At 45.0% G+C, this 15,976-nt stretch overlaps 1 protein-coding gene across 2 annotated transcripts in view; it reads left to right on the top strand.

Moving 5' to 3' along the window:
* Window positions 1-6,949: 6,949 nt before the first annotated feature.
* The window catches only part of STK39 (serine/threonine kinase 39), a 299,252-nt gene continuing 290,225 nt past the window's right edge, over window positions 6,950-15,976 (top strand). The window contains exon 1 of one of the 2 annotated variants that reach the window (XM_059394116.1): window positions 6,950-7,714. In XM_059394116.1, coding sequence (XP_059250099.1) covers window positions 7,513-7,714 — 202 coding nt within the window. In that variant the 5' untranslated portion in view covers window positions 6,950-7,512. The remainder of the gene's footprint in view (window positions 7,715-15,976) is intronic. The other variant, XM_059394115.1, reaches the window with a different exon arrangement.

Here is a 15,976-nt window from a genome sequence, read left to right as displayed (position 1 = left end):
CGAGCATGGGCTCTCTGTTTTTTTGTTGTTGGTGGTTGTGTGTGTGTGTGTGTCTTGAGACATGCTATGAAAAGCCACAAAGTGGTGCTCCACTGGTCTGATGTGGGCTAAAAATGTTTGGCCTGCTTCATATTACTGTTTCATAATTTTGAAATATTTCAAACATACAGCACAATAGGGATACAAAGGTAATAAAGACTCACAGACCCGCCATCCAGTCTAACAAATCTTATCATTTTGCTGTATTTATTACAGATTTTTATTAAAGCAATAAAACATTACAGATGCCATACAAGTCCTTTGTGTGTCTTTCCCCTGCCTATCCTTTCCACGTAATGACGACCCTGAATTTGGAGTTTATCATTCTGATCCATGTTTCACTAAGTGGGTACTTGGTCAAAGACTCTGCTTAGTGTTTTCTTGTTTTTACACATTATGTACATGGTACCAGAGTCCGTGCAGCATTGGATAAGATTGGGCCAATAGTTAAAAACTGAAAAATTTCACATGAAATCAGATCTGTTGGCTTCTCTTGAAACAACCGGAAGATCTGGCAACACTGGGCTAGCTTTCTGGCAGGACAGCGTGCCGTGCTGGGCCAGCACTGTTCAGCGTGACACGGTCCCACGGCTCCCACTGTGTAGACATATGTGCTTGCACCTGGACTGTGTCTCCTTTGATGCAGGTCTAGCCCCTGACACTGAACTTCCTTCCACCTGAATTCTTTTCTTTCTTCAAGGCCATTTCTGTGGTCCTCTTCTAAACTGCTGGATTTCAAAGGCATCGACCTCTCCAAGTATCTCTACCTTCCTGTAACATCCGCCTGTCCTGCGTTCTTTTGTCTGAAATCCATTGTCATTTTCTTGCCATTTCCTGCTATTTCTCTTAGGATCCTTGGCTTTCACACTAGAGGGTATAGTTTCTCTTTGTTGTTGTTGCTTAGGCTTTTCCAGTCAATAACAAAAGAAGTGATTTACTTGATCGTCAGACTGACCTATATCATATGACATCTCTGTGACCTCTAGCTGTTCACATGTTTTGGTAACTTTAGGGGGTGGTTGGGGCCCTGAGAGATTGGACAATGGAGCAAGTAGGTTTCTATGGGATATACAGTTCTTAAGGGTGGAGGTAGTTTTGTCTTTTATTTTCCTACAGCATTTGGCAAAGTGCCATGCAAATTATAGTCCCTAAAAATGTATTTCCTGAATGAAAGAATATTAATAAGTTCAATTACAAGTGTTTTGTTACATACTCCTCCTTACAAGCCAGAGCAGCCCCTGGTCCTTCTTTGTCTCAGAATGCATGTAACCCAAGATACTGCTCCTGATAAAGATCTGAGTTTGGTAGGAAGGCCAGAGAGTCAGAGATGGTAGGGTGTTTAGGGTTTTGTGGATAGTTCTGGGGAGAGGATTGTTTAATAGGAAGAGAGAGGCATTGAGATATCTTTGGTATTTGGAAGAATCTGAAGGTGAGAGGCCTGAACCAAATATTTTCAGAAAGTGCTCTTTTGTGCAATGAATAGGATTCCTATTTGAGATTCTTCAATGGAGTCAGCACTAAAGAATCAAATTGCTTTTAATTACATTTGAATGTCATTCTGCCTGGGACAGGACTATCAGGTTTTAGACAGATTACATCATGAAAGAGTATGTATGCCGCACAGATTTACCACAATGCCTTTGGATGTTTTAGAAAAGGGCAAACCTTGCTAAATATGGACGTCTTCCCTATTGGTAGAGAGATTAGGGCTTCCAGTAAGACCTCTTTCTATCAGGACCAGAAACCTTTCAATCATGGTCAGAAACCTCTGAGATTAATGAAGAGACATTAACCATCACCAGAGCAATTTTGTCTGTAATATAAAATGCAATAGAAAGCCAATTTCAAGAGCTGGTCAGGAAATAAATGAAAACACATGTCTACAAGTTCTAAGTCATTTAAGTTTAATTCCTTAATCACATGTGATGAATTTAAGAAGCAGTGTCTTTGCAATAATTCAACTTAAAATAGATTTAAGCCTCTTTTTCCATTTATGGCTGGGAAATAAGCACTAATGACACCTTAACACTAAATTGTGTTAAATCTAATAAAATAGAATCACACCAGTTCTGGACTTTAGATGATAGATAGCATAAACTGTGCCAGTGGAAAGCACATGACATCTCTATCAGTATGCTAAGTAGGAAAGGTCTTCAAAGTTGGAAAGGTTCATATATTCTTGAATACATTTTTCAGATGGACATTTGACATCTCAGCCAAGAATTCATTCATTCAGATATTTATTCTGCAGGTTTAAAAAATAATAATATTAAAAGCAAGTTGTAAAGTCCACGTTTTGATAGTGTGGTGGCTCCAAAGAAGTGGCTAGTTTCCATTAGTGCTCTTTGCTAAAGTCGGTCCAAATAAAATGCAGTTGGCTGAAGAACAAATCCCATAATCCTGCTCTATTATTTCCCCGGGGCTGCTGTAACAATGTACCACAAACCGAGTGGCTTAAAATAACAGAAATGTATTCGCTCACAGTCTGAAGTCAAGGAGTCCAAAATCAAGGTCTTGGCAGGGTTGGGTCCAATTGGAGGTTCTAAGGGAGAATCTGTCCCATGCCCCTCTCTTAGCTTCTGTGGCTAATGTGGCACATCTTTGGCATTCCTTGGTTTATAGACCTATCACTCCAGTCGTTGCCTCCCTGGTCTCATGACATGCTCTGTGTGTGTGTGTCTGTGTCTCTGGGTCTAAATTTCCTCTTTCTTAGAAGGGTACCAACCTAATCCAGTATGACCTAATCGTTACAATCCCTCCCTTCCCCTGAGATGAGCCCCCACCCCGAGTCCCTCCCAGTCTAGAATTCCAGAGCCACTGCTGTGTGTGGTAGGTCACTTGTGTTGCACATACCAGCTCATTTCATCCTTCCAGCTGCCCAGTCATCCTGGGGTGATTGTCCTAACTAAGAAAACAAGCTCAGAGAGTTAGAGCTGGCAGCTGGTAAGTGCAGAGCAAGTATTTCAATCCACCTATTACTGACTTAAATCAATCCCCCCCTTTTTTATTATGTCTTGCCATCACCCTAACTCAAAAACATTGGATCCTTGTCTTTGGAAGCAATCACTCGAATTAAAATGCAGCTCTTTCACAATTTTATCCTCAAACACAGTTAATAAAAGAGTAAGTATGAAAGAGTAGGAGACGGAAGATATGGTGATAGTTTTTCTCCCCACCCAAGAACATCTGGCCTTTTCCCACCATGCAATGGCAGTGACTTTGCAGTAGATTACAGGTTAGCCATGGGAGAAAGACCATCTGTCAATCAAGAGCCTCCCATTCCTACTGTAGGTGTATTTTTAAAACACTTTATGAATTGTACTTATGTACATCTGCTTTTTTTTTTAATGCATTGAGGCAATTTGATTTTTAAAGGAATCTCGTCTATCATCAAGTTCTATCTCTCTGCTCCTTAAATAATTCTTCAATCTACCCCCTCATCATTGTCTTCAATATCATGAGCTTTTTTCACATGCACATTTCTCTAACTTGACTATGGCAGTGGCTTTCAAATAGGTCTCTCCGCCTCTGGTTTCCTCCCATGTAATCCATCCTTGACATAGCTGACTCATTCTGATGTCTAAAAGCATGTTTTTATGCATTTGAAAAGTGTTATATTCATTCAACAAATATTTACTGAGTATATTCCATGCTAGATTTTATTCCAGGCCCTAGGAAACAGCAGTGAACCAGAGGAACAAACATTCTTGCCCTCAGGGAGCTTATATTCTGTACAGCTTATGATTACCATCATTATGTCTCTTTCTCCTACGTATTTTATTACAAATCTTGGCAGATAAGGATAATGATGATGATGACATTGGTAAGGGTTTTCACTGAGCATTTACTATGTGTCAGACATTATGCTGAGCTTCTTATATACAAATTATGTTGTAACAGCCCACAAGGAAGTTATTATGATGCTGATTGTGTGAATGAGGAAATTGAGACATAATTTAATAAGTTCAAAGTTAGAGATGAAAAAATGGTGGGGACAAGATTTGATTCTGGCACTTACTTTCTTCAAAGCTGTGGCCACATCTTCCTTAGATGTTCAAGGGGCTGTAGAGGACAAACAAACAAACAAACAAACAAACAAAATGGCTCTCACTTCTTGGATTTAGTGACTGGAGGCCTGAAAATTGAACTGACAAAAGACAGAGTAGCAAAGGAAAAAACCGTTTGTTTGCAGATGTGCAATGATCATAAATGTAAGAGTACTCAGCGATGAATAACTCAAAGAGGTGGGTAAAATTGGGGGCTTATAGACCATTTTAACGAAGTGTGATAAATTGTGGGGCAGTGGTTAGACAAAGAAAATAGGGGTTTGGCTCCTAGCAGGGGTAAATCATGGGATGGTGACTGGGAAATATGTAAGGTAAACGAAGGATAGAGACAGATTGTTCACGCGGATGCATTTCAGGGCCATTTCCTGATAAGAGTCATTCTCCTCTTTCTGGTATGGAAGAGGGGGCACCTTTACAAATGGAAATTTCCTTTATGAATGGAAATTCCATTTACAAATGGGAAATTTATGCCCTGCTTTTAGGCAGATAGGGGAGAGCAGAGAGCTCTTCCTGGGTCTGTTGTTTCTTAATTGCCTTCAGCTCAGAATAGTTCTTATGCCAAAGTGGCATATTTTGGGGTCACAGATTCTGATCCCCTTGAGAATTTATGAATAACTAACTGAACACTATAGAAGCTCTTTGTAAAGCAAATAGCCACTGCACTACTCTGTTTATAAGATGACAATTTTGTATAAATAGTTTATCTAAGACAGCAGTTTGCTCTGCAGAGACAATGTCTGGAGATATTTTTGATAGTCAGGACTAAGAGTTGGGGTACTACTAACATCTAATGAGTAGTGGTCAGGAGAATAGACCTCTACACCACAGAAAATTATCTGCCACAAAATATTGGAAGTGCTGAGCTTGAGAAACCCTGACCTATAATGAGGCAGCTGTAAAAGCTTAACAAAATGTAGACTCTTATTTTTTCCTCTGTTTTAATTTCTCTGACTGAATGTATTCTTTATGTATTGAAGTAAAGCTTGTTTGTATTTTAAAGGCTTCCTCCCCTGCCATCTTTCAGGTTAAATTTAGTCATGGGCTTTCAGGGAAAATTGCCCATCAGCTGAATACTTTTAAAATACACATATTTCTAAGTTTTAAGTACCACTTTACTCAATTGCTTATAATACCACTGAAAGTCTAATGAACTCTTTTATAATTTTGTAATTTAAAAATAGAATTCAGGTTCTGTTCTTTAGATATAAAAATGATTCCAAAGGCCACCGATAGTAAACATTCTTCTTTTAAAACTGACTTACTGGTAGTAGGGACGGGTGGGCACTGAGGCATCCAGCTTTTGCAAGTTGTCATTCTGGTAGCCATTTGGAAAGTGGTGGGCTGGGTACAGATATCTGGTATGTGACTATGGAACAGTTGTTCTTTGTAGGAAGCTAAGTGATCTGTGTTTGACTCGAATCTGTGCTATTGGTCCTGACAGCATCATGTATTCCAATTAAGTTCCAAGAACTTTCCTGGCCTTCACGGTCTCACTTCATGATTTGAAATTCAAAATATAAATTCATATGACAAAATGGAGGTCATATTCAATACAATCATTTTTCTTTTCTCTTAAAAACAGTCCTTAAAAGTTCCTTGGGGGTGGAGAGCAGCCCTTGAAAAGGAGAAGTCCCCTATTCCCTATTACTTGCCTCTGAAAATATCAGAGGCCTAGAATTTATTTGTTCATGAAGTTGTCTGTTTCTTGACAGACATTAAAATCAATACGCAGTTTTTGGACGCCCATGCATAAAAGATGTACACTTTCTTAGTTCAGCATAAATTTCTGCTTATAGACCAGAGCACCAAAGTTGCTTTACCCCATCTGTTCTATGATGCTGTAAGAGATTAAGCGCACACTCATTTTAGTTTACATCAACGTTTGATTAGACATAAAACATTTCTTCTAATAACTTTCCGAGTTTCCTAATTGTCTTAAAAAAATTGAGATTTTTGGGTATGAGCTCAGAAGACAAAAGTATAACAATCTTTCTTAGAGTTTTTTTTTTTTTTTTAAATAATGCTCATTATTCTAATGCATTTATTCAGTAGTGGCTGTCATGAAAACTACACAAGGTAATTTTGGCAAAATGACCACTAGGACCATTGGTTCACTGCACTGTTTCTGCTTAAGACAAGAATGGTGTTGGGGTGCCTGGGTGGCTCAGTGGGTTAAAGCCTCTGCCTTCGGCTCAGGTCATGATCCCAGGGTCCTGGGATCGAGCCCCGCATCGGGCTCTCTGCTTAGCGGGGAGCCTGCTTCCTCCTCTCTCTCTGCCTGCTTCTCTGCCTACTTGTGATCTCTGTCTGTCAAATAAATAAATAAAATCTAAGACAAGAATGGTGTAATCTTGGTCATTACTACCAAGGGAACACAGGGAACATTCAGTGTGAAATATGACACCTATAATTAGGAAGACCTATGGTTATACCATAGCAGTTTTAAAGATGAGGTAATTTTGGGAGTGTTAAAAAAAAGGCAGCAATTAATCAAAAGTTTTCAGCAGTTTATTTATGAGCCAGTATGCTCTGCAAAAGAAATGCCTGCTGTCTGTTGTCATAAGGAGTTAATGTGGCATGTTATGAAGAACACAGACTTTAAAATAAAGTGTCCAAACACCTTCCATTTTTTAAACGCTAACTTTATTGGGCCTTGTATCACTTCCCTGGGGTCCAGGCGCCTGGGAACAAATGAAGAAAAGTCTGTGAACAGCCAGGGACCTAAGGAATCATGTTTCACTCGGAAAAAAAGTAGAAGGGCTGAGATTAGATTAGACAAGGTGGGAAAGGGATATTGGCAGGTAATGCGCAGGAAAGTTACAACTTGGGTTATTTTTTAACTGGCGTCCTACAAACGGCCCGCGTGTAGGTGTCTCTGTCGCTAACTTGTAAATGAACTTCAGGTTCTCCTTAGCTGGGGCGACTTCAGAATCGGAGAACCTGGCGGCGGTTCAACGACCCCGCCCTCGGGGTCCCCAGGGGGCATCTTCTGGAGAGCCTGACTGTCTGGGACGCGGGCCCCAAAAGCAAACACAAACCCGCCCTGCTCCCCTTGGGTGGAAACTTCCCCGGCCTCGAGCAGAGAGGGAGGGGGCGGCGGGGCGGCGGTTCCCCTCGCGGAGGCAGAGAACTGCGCGCACGAGGCTCGGGGCGCGCGGCGAGCGCGGCGGCCGCCGCCTCCTCCCCACCCCGCCTCTGCCGGCGCTGCCTCCTCCCTCCGCCCGGCTCGGCCTCCCTCGCTCCCTCCCCTCGTGGCTGGCTCCGGCGGCGGCGGCGGCGGCGGCGGCGGCGGCGCGGCGGGGAGGGCGTGCGCCGGGAGAGAGGTGTCGGCGGTGGGGGAAGCGAAGTTTCAAGTGGAAGGTCGTCCGCCGGCCGGCGCGTCCTCCCGCTCTCCTCCGGCAGCATCATGGCGGAGCCGAGCGGCTCGCCCGTGCACGTCCAGCAGCCCCAGCAGACAGCCCCGGTGACAGCGGCGGCGGCCCCCGCGGCCGCGACAGCAGCGGCGGCCCCGGCAACGCCCGCGGCCCCGGCTCCGGCCCCGGCCCCGGCGGCGCAGGCCGTCGGCTGGCCCATCTGCAGGGACGCGTACGAACTGCAGGAGGTTATCGGTCAGTGCGGCGGGCGCGGCGGGGCCGGCCCAGGCCGGGCGCCGAGGCCGGGAGGGAGGCGCGGCCGGGGGCGGGAGGGGGCGCGGGATGCTGGGCTCGCCTGCATGCACGCCCGGGAGGCAGAGCGGCCGGCTTCGGGGCCTACCGGCTTCAACAGTTCTTTTTTTTTTTTTTTTAATTTATTTGTTCGTTCTCTGAGCGCTGGTGCTGCAGGAGGCGGCGCGGCGGATGTGACTCGCACTGCAGACGAGCCGCATGCTGCAAACTTTTACCTCCGGGATCGCCGGGGCGGCGGAGCCCGAGACCCGGCAACGCCGCCGCATCGCCCTCCACCAGCGCGTTGGGGCCGCAGCCCGTGGCCAGTGGCCACGCGGGCAGGCAGCTGCGGGTGCGGTGGGGTGGGGTGGGGTGGGGTTGCGGGGGCGCCGCCCTGGGCTTCCAGCGCCCCCGCGCTACGCCCGGGGGGCCGCGTCCTGGGGGACTCAGCGGGCGCAGCCGCGCTTCTGCTCGCCAAGCTCCGCGCCTCCGCCTCCTGTCAGCAGCCTCTCGCCGTGGGTAACGGGACCACGTAGGGATCGCGGAGGCCCAGGTTCTTAACCGATGCCGGGGAGGATGCTGGTCTCCCTTCCTGACAGCCGCTGCTCCACGCCCGTCCTGCAGCCCGGCGCGCCCGGGTACCCGCCTCTCGGAGCCCTGGCGCGCCGCCTGCCGCCCAGCCCGGCCGCCCGGGGAAAGGCAGGCACCCTGGCCGCCTCCCCTGCACCGGGCCGGTGCTTTCCTCCGGTTCAGGGCCGAGCTGCAAGAGCGAAACCCGAGACTTTCCGTGATGTGCTTCCTGCCCTTCGGTGCCATCTAGTCGGCTCACAAATATCACCTTATCGTACATTTTTAAAAACCTGGCAAAGTCAACGGCAAGAAGCCGGCATTACTTTTCGCTGGGCCAAGCACGTGAAAGGCCCGGAGATTTGTGTGGAACCTTCACTTCGAACCTTTCCTAGTGGGTCGTCCTTTGTCAGAGTCTTGTTAAACCTAGTTAGGAAAGCGTCCAGGCGAAGTGCACCTTCCGCTTCCAGCATGAGTGGGGCTGCGGTGGGACGCAGCTTTCCCATAGCTGGATATGGAAAAGGAATTTAGGATATTTATGTTAAATATAATATATATATTTGCTTTTCTTTAAAAAAAAATCCTCCAGACCCCTTTAAAAATGTAAAAACAAGAGAATTTCATTAGGCGTTTAAATGAGCCTTTATCACCTGCTTCTATGTAAATGAAACAGCATAGACTGAAATACACATATATTTCATATATATGAGAAAACGATGGGCAGAACAGTCACCTAGAATATGAAAACTTCAAATAATCTAAAATAGATATTTCTCCATAAAATTCTTTGAAAACCCAGACTTTTCACAACTTTGGGCCAGGGATTCTCTAAGGGATGTGTCTTTGTGTCAATGCCTGGATTAAATCACTTTCTGGGCTTCTCAAAGCCTATCCAGAGAAAACTGCTTTAACCTGGCATATAAGCCCCTTCAGTTGTTGGGTTTTTTGTTTTGTTTTTTGGGTTTTGCCCCTTTCTAGAGTTTGCTTGTTTGATTGTACCTTGAATATTCTGCTGTCCTATGACACATCTGGTCTCCCATTCCTTGTTTTCTGGGCATAGGCTGTTCTCATCCAAGTGCCCATGTTTGTAGGCAATCTCACTCAGCACCCAAGGCCAGAGGAAATTTTCCTTGAGAAGGCTTTTGCTTTTTTTGAGGCAAAGTACATTGGCTTCCTCTGCATCTCTTTTTACATAGTTTATAGCATGTGATCCCCTATTTTTAATTTGTGCCACAAAATTTATGGCCCTACTATGTCCCAAGAATTGTCCTAGGTGTTAGCAGTATACAAGTTCATAAAAATGGTTCCTACCCTCAAGGACTCCACGGCTTTTTGTAATCAGTTCTCTAAGACTTGATGAGTGAGCACAAAGGAGGAGGGGGCCTGGGCATCACGGGAACCAGAATTTGGTTATAATCAGTTTATATGCTTATTTTGTCATTTATCAGGGTTATGATGCAAGCTTTGCCTTTTGAAAGCATAGTATTTTGAGTTGACTGGTTTTGTGAGCTAATGAATAAAATTCTTTTAAGTGATGGGATTAATTGCAGGGTTTGTTTCTGTGTGCAATAACGGCACTGTTAATTATGGTTGGTCAGTTTACTTAAGGAATTTGAGAACAGAAACACCTGCTTATTACTTCTACCCCTATTTTTGCACATTCACACGGTGGGAAGGGCTTTTCTACATTTTAAATTTATCTTGTATTTTTCCAACAAAACAATGGTCTGTGTGGAGGCCATGTTATTGACAAATCAGATTGCTGGAATAGGGTTTTGCAAGGGCTTAATGTTTAAAGGGAATTATAAACCCATTTCCAATTAGCGTTTAATGCTAGTTGAGCGATTACAGGTGAACTTGTGGTGAAGCACTTTAGCTTAAACGTTACATGCAGAAGTTAGTAGTTCAGACACTGAACTAGTTTCGACATGAATGCGGGTGGAGAGCTTCTGCCTTCCCCCTCCACACGGCAGGTGTCATATGATAGGGCTCCGGCAGTGTGAACTGCGACCAGCAGGAGGCTCGGATGTGTCTCCGCAGAAGACGGAGGCAGGCACCGCGTTTTTAACTTTACAGCGTGGCACAGAGCACTTTTTCATCCTTTCCTCCTGGGCAGAGATTGGGGCCTCAGGATTATGAGAGAATCGGTTTACTAAAGTTCAAACAAAGCAGGTTCAGTTGTTTGACTTCTGTTTTAGAAAAGTAAACATAGGATTTTGCAAGTCTAAAAATAAAGTTTTCCCTTTTGTTGTATCGCTGTTCTTGTGTCCTGAAAGATCAGTGGAGAATTTGTAATGCTCTTAGGGCTAATCTGGTTCAGAAGTTTATGCATGACCTGGAAATGATGTAAAGTCTATCTGAGGGAGCTTTATACTTTGAGAGGGGATGAAAGTGTTGTGAAATTATTATTATTTTTTAAAAATTTTATTTATTTATTTGACAGACAGAGATCACAGGTAGGCAGAGAGGCAGGCAGAGTGGTAGAGGGAAGCAGGCTCCCCACTGAGCAGAGAGCCGGATGAGGGGCTTGATCCCAGGTCCCCGGGATCACGACTTGAGCTGAAGGCAGAGGCTTTAACCCACTGAGCCACCCAGGCGCCCTGTGTTGTGAAATTATTAAACTCCTTTTAGCCATCTATATTATTGTCTTGGTAGACTTCAGATAATTCTGTCTCCTAAACAAGTAGCTGTTCCTAGGAAGTTTTATACTCTATACTCTTCAGCCCCGTGAAGCTTTGTTCTCTCTCCCCTCCATCCCACACTCCAGTTCCTTTTTTCGAAGGGTGAGGGGTACCCAAAGAGAGGCCATTTGAAAAATTAGTTTGTTAGTAATATTGATAGTGTTACCTTCGTTGTTGAACAGAGTGAACAGCGAGTCACATAAATGCTGTCTTTGGCATCTGTAGTAGGATTGAACCACCTTAAGGAACTTTCCCGTCACAGCGCCAAAGTCACTGCCATACGAGTTTCCCTTATCTGAGTCCCATCATTGCAGCAGGGGCTGTGATCTTTGTTGGTTTTCCTCAGAGAAGCCCTAAATAGACTTGTACCTCAGAGGATGTTTGCTTTTCTTAGGTTTTTTTTGCAGGATAAGCCTTTCTTTAGTTTTGTACTTGATTTCTCTGTGCTGATTCATTTTGTCCTGAGTGGTCATTTAGAATGATCTAAAAGTAATAAATTTAAGGGTGCCTGGCTGGCTTAGCTGGTGGAGTATGTGACTTTTGCTCTTTGGGCTGTGAATTCAAGCCCCACATTGGGTGTGGAGGTAACTGAAAAATAAAGTCTGTTAAAGAAGTAATACATTTGAATTTTGGTCCTTGTCAACGCAAGAATTTGGTTCTTAGCATCTTAGCCATAGTTTGACTAAGAGCTCCTTTGGATACTTTATTTCTTTCCAGTGATGTCTTTTTTTTTTTTTTTTTTTTAACCATTCATATGCATTCTCCCCAAACCCAGATAATAGCACATATGGCCAGGTTTTCAAGGAGCAACAGCTTTTCCTAAAATGAGACTGTAAGCAGCCTAGTGCACTACTGTTTTGCTCTGTGCTCTGAGTTTGTGCAGGGTTCTATGGTTTAGAAATTAGAACGGGATTTATGGATGTTCTAGAAGGATCTGGAGGACATTGGGAGCTACACTGGCTCACAGTTGTTTTTATAGGATCTCAGAGGGCTAGGGCACTGAGTGTGTATCTCCCAGAACTTTCAATTGGGCAGCTTTGCTCTTGCTTTTGGTTTACTAGTTTGGGCATTTTTTTTTTTTAAATAAGGTTTTATTGATTTATTTGAGAGAGAGAGACAGAGCGTGAGTGAGTGTGGGTGGGTGGGAACAGAGGGAGAGGGACAAATAGACTCTGTGCTGACTATGGAACCTGGTGTGGGCTCAGTCCCACGACCCTGAGATCATGACCTGAGCTGAAGTCTAGAGTCAGAGGCTCAATCAGCTGAGCCATCCAGGTGCCCTTGGCTTTTCTTTTCTTTTCTTTCTTTCTTTTTTTCTTTAAAGTTAAACAGGTGTCAGATGTATGGTGTAAGAGGGCTTTGGCTTTCATATCCTTTCATTTTTTTTTGTAATAAAGAGAAAAATGTATATAGGAATATTCTTTTTGTACTTTTTTTATTATTGCGGTAAAATATACACATATCTATCACATGAGATTTATGATTTCAACTGTTTTTTAAGTGTATAACTGGTAGTAGTTATATTTGTAATAGAAATGCCTTTTTATTTATTTAATAGAATTCCCCTGTGGAGCCATCCACACCTCAAGTTTATATTTATTATTTGGATTTTGTTGTCTTAATTTCGGTCATTTATGTTCTTTCATGAAATTTTTGCCTTTAAGTTATCAAATTTATTGGTTTGCCTTTCTTCATCGTTCCCTCCCACTTAAGTCACAGCTTTAATGTGGTATATTTCACCTACCATACAGTTAGTTCATCCCTATATAGGGTACAGTTCAGCGTGGGTTTTTGTTTTTTTACTATATCTACAGAGGTCAATAAGGATAATAGTTCGTTTTAGAGCACAGAGATGCTCTTTTGAATGTACTGTTTAAAGTGTCATGGGGGAAAATGTCTCTAGGTGCAAAGAAACTTTTGGTAGTACTATTACAATGCTGAATTTATGCTTTTTGATTTGTGAGCAATAACTTTATTTCTCCCTGTCTCTGACAGTCTGTCATGCACTACATTTTTTTTTTTTTATTAACATGTGATATATTATTTGCCCCACGGATACAGGTCTGTGAATCGTCAGGCTTACACACTTCACAGCTCTCACCATAGCACATACCCTCCCCAATGTCCATAACCCAACCACCCTCTCCCTACCCCCAACCCCCTTAGCAACCCTCAGTTTGTTTCCTGAGATTGAGTCTCTTGTGGTTTGTCTCCCTCCCCGTCCCATCTTGTTTCATTTCCTCCCTCCCCATCCCCCACAACCCACCTCCCCCACCGCCACCCTGCCTCTCAAACTCCTCATATCAGAAAGATCATATGATAATTGTTTTTCTCTGATTGACTTACGATGCTCAGCATGATACCTCTAATTCCATCCCGTTGTTGCAAATGGCAAGATTTCGGGGGTTTTTTTGATGCATGCATTACATTTTTGATGATGTCTGAGAATGAGTGGGCTCTGGAGTCAGATGGCCGGGACTATTTCATATCCTGGCAATAGCAGTCCCTGGCCTTGTGACCTTGAGCAAATCACTTAGATGTGTCTGCACTCAGTTTCCGCATCAGTAACATGGAGATGATTAAGATAAGGTTGTGTGGATTGAGAGAGTGGAAAGCCCTTAGAAGGGTGCCTGCACAGGGCACGCTCCCCGTTAGTCTTCTAACTGGGAAGACCATGGCTGCTAATCAGATTCAGGTTATCAGGAGGGACACAGCTCTGACTCTGGCAAGATACTGGAGTGCCTTGAAGGGTGTCTCCACTTGGTTTCTAGCAGGGAGGGAGCCGGTGAGAGTCCACCGGCTAGTATCCTCCTTCTGGTGTGCCCTGGCTAGAAGGTAGCTTGCTGGATAGCCCTCCCCGCCCCTCCGCCCTTGCATCTTCCCTCCTCTGCAGGAGGAAGTGGAGAGACCTGTGGAGCTCCTGGCGATTTGGAGAGCTCAGGTGTTTAGGTGCCAAATGGCCCTCTGACAAGTGGTGAGAGCATCCTGCGGGAAGGCTACTGGGAGGAACAGCCCATTATGACAGGGCTTTAAGAACAACCTGCTAAGACTGCACTTTTCTTCCACCTCCCGAGTTCGTTCGCCCCGTGGAGGCTGCCATGCTGGCAGGAAATGCTGCTGACTAAAAGAAACATCACTGTGTCCCAGAGTGCGAGAGGACCGGAGCGTTTGTTTTCGGACGGAGCCATCACGACAGCTCCCAGACCTCCTTCCTTCCCTCTCTGCTTCTCTCCAGGCTTAAAAAATACTCCCAGGTCTTTCTTATCTTCAACAACAAGAGAGAACAAAACAAAACTCTCGCTACTCCTTCCTCCCCTCGCCACCACCTTATCTCCTTCCTTCCTTTCACAGCTACGCCTTTTGAAAGAACCTCTCGTTCACTTCTCAGCCCGCCGCAGTCTGGCTTGCGCCCTCTCGCTGAGAAACCAGTTGTCGGTCTCCGATGACTGTGACCCTTGCGTGACCGCAGCCCAGGGACACGGCGGTCCTCTCTTTTCCTCTCTGCAGGTGGTGGCACCATCTGCTCTCCTCCTCCCTTGCTGGCGGCCCCTGCTCCAGGATCCCCTTCCCAATGTGCCTGCGGCTGCACCTGTCACCTGGGGTGCAGACGTGCTCTGGCTTCTTTGGACCAGCCTCCGCCCTTTCCAGGTCTTTGCGTAGATGTTCCACAGACCTTCCTCCTCACGATGAAACTAATGGTCTCGCCGCCTTTGCTTCCATCCTGATGAGCTTCGTCAACACTCTTCTTAAAACCCTCGAACGCAAAACAGAAAAACGCCGGGGATCCCCCACTTCCCTGTCTTCTTCCACCTCCCACATCAAATTGGTCATGAGTCCTCGATTTCCTGCGCACTTGTTATCTTCTTTGCTTTGTCTTTCACTCCTCCTCTTGGCCATCTCCTGTTTGGTGTGGGCCCTGATCGGTTCTGATTTGGGTAATTGTAATAAGTTCCTGGGAAGGTTCCTTCCTCTTCTCTTCTTGCTTCCAGCTACGGTACACATCGTCCGCACAATGAGAGACCTATACTAACGTTTTTTATCAGTTTCCCCAGACTTAAACTTTTTGTGGCTTTTCTGTCATCCTTAAGGATAGCTCTAAGCATGGTGTTGAAGGCCTTTTGGAAATTGTCTCTTGCCTCTCTTTGCAGACAGACATCCGTTGTGATTTCCATTCTCAGGCTCCCAGCCGATGGGAACCTGTCATGGTTGTGGAAATAGTTCGTTCGTGCTATTCTTCCCCCCATCCTTCGCTTGTGAGGCAGGTTTTTGCTCTGCTTGGAACAGCATTCCACACCCTTCCCTACCGTCTTCGTTTATTTAACTGAAAACACTGTCTCTCCTTTTAAGTTTTACCTTCATTGAAGTGTAGCGTGCACATGGTAAACTGTACAGATCATAAACATATAGCTTGATGCACGTTCATAAACTGAACACACCCAGATCGGGCCTCCCTGTTAAGACCTGCAATAAATGCTTTCTCTTCGCAGCAACAGTCTCTGCGCCCGAGCCTCCTTTCCCTCTGCCCCTTGCTCTGTTGGGTATTTCATCCTCTAACAGTCCTCACGCCGCGTGCAAATGGTTTGCTTCCTTGCCCGTGCCGGTGCTAGATGTTAACTCCTTGAGGACAGTGTCTCTGGCCTCTATACCCCACATCTTGTATTAAGTATTTGATCAGTGTTTTCTGGATTAAAGTCTGAACTCTGGGGACAGACATTCTTTCCCTTCTTGTGCAAGGAGAACATTGCCTGACTTCTAAAAATTTGCCTCCCCGGATGCTGAAGAGTCAGTCTTGCCGATGGTTGATGATGATGCTTATTTAGTTGTGTCTGGGCCAATCAGCTTAAAGGGCTCTGTAGAAATTAGCTCATTAATCCTCCCAGATGAAGAGTAAGCATTTGAGCGTTTGCTCTTGCCTATAGTGTGCAGGGAGGCAGCGGGCAGAGGCCCTGCTCTCCTGGGGTTATGGGGACTGTGAAGT

This window comes from Mustela nigripes, chromosome 3 (genome assembly GCF_022355385.1).
Source record: "Mustela nigripes isolate SB6536 chromosome 3, MUSNIG.SB6536, whole genome shotgun sequence".
NCBI lineage: Eukaryota > Metazoa > Chordata > Mammalia > Carnivora > Mustelidae > Mustela > Mustela nigripes.
This window is presented reverse-complemented; position numbering and strand designations above follow the sequence as displayed.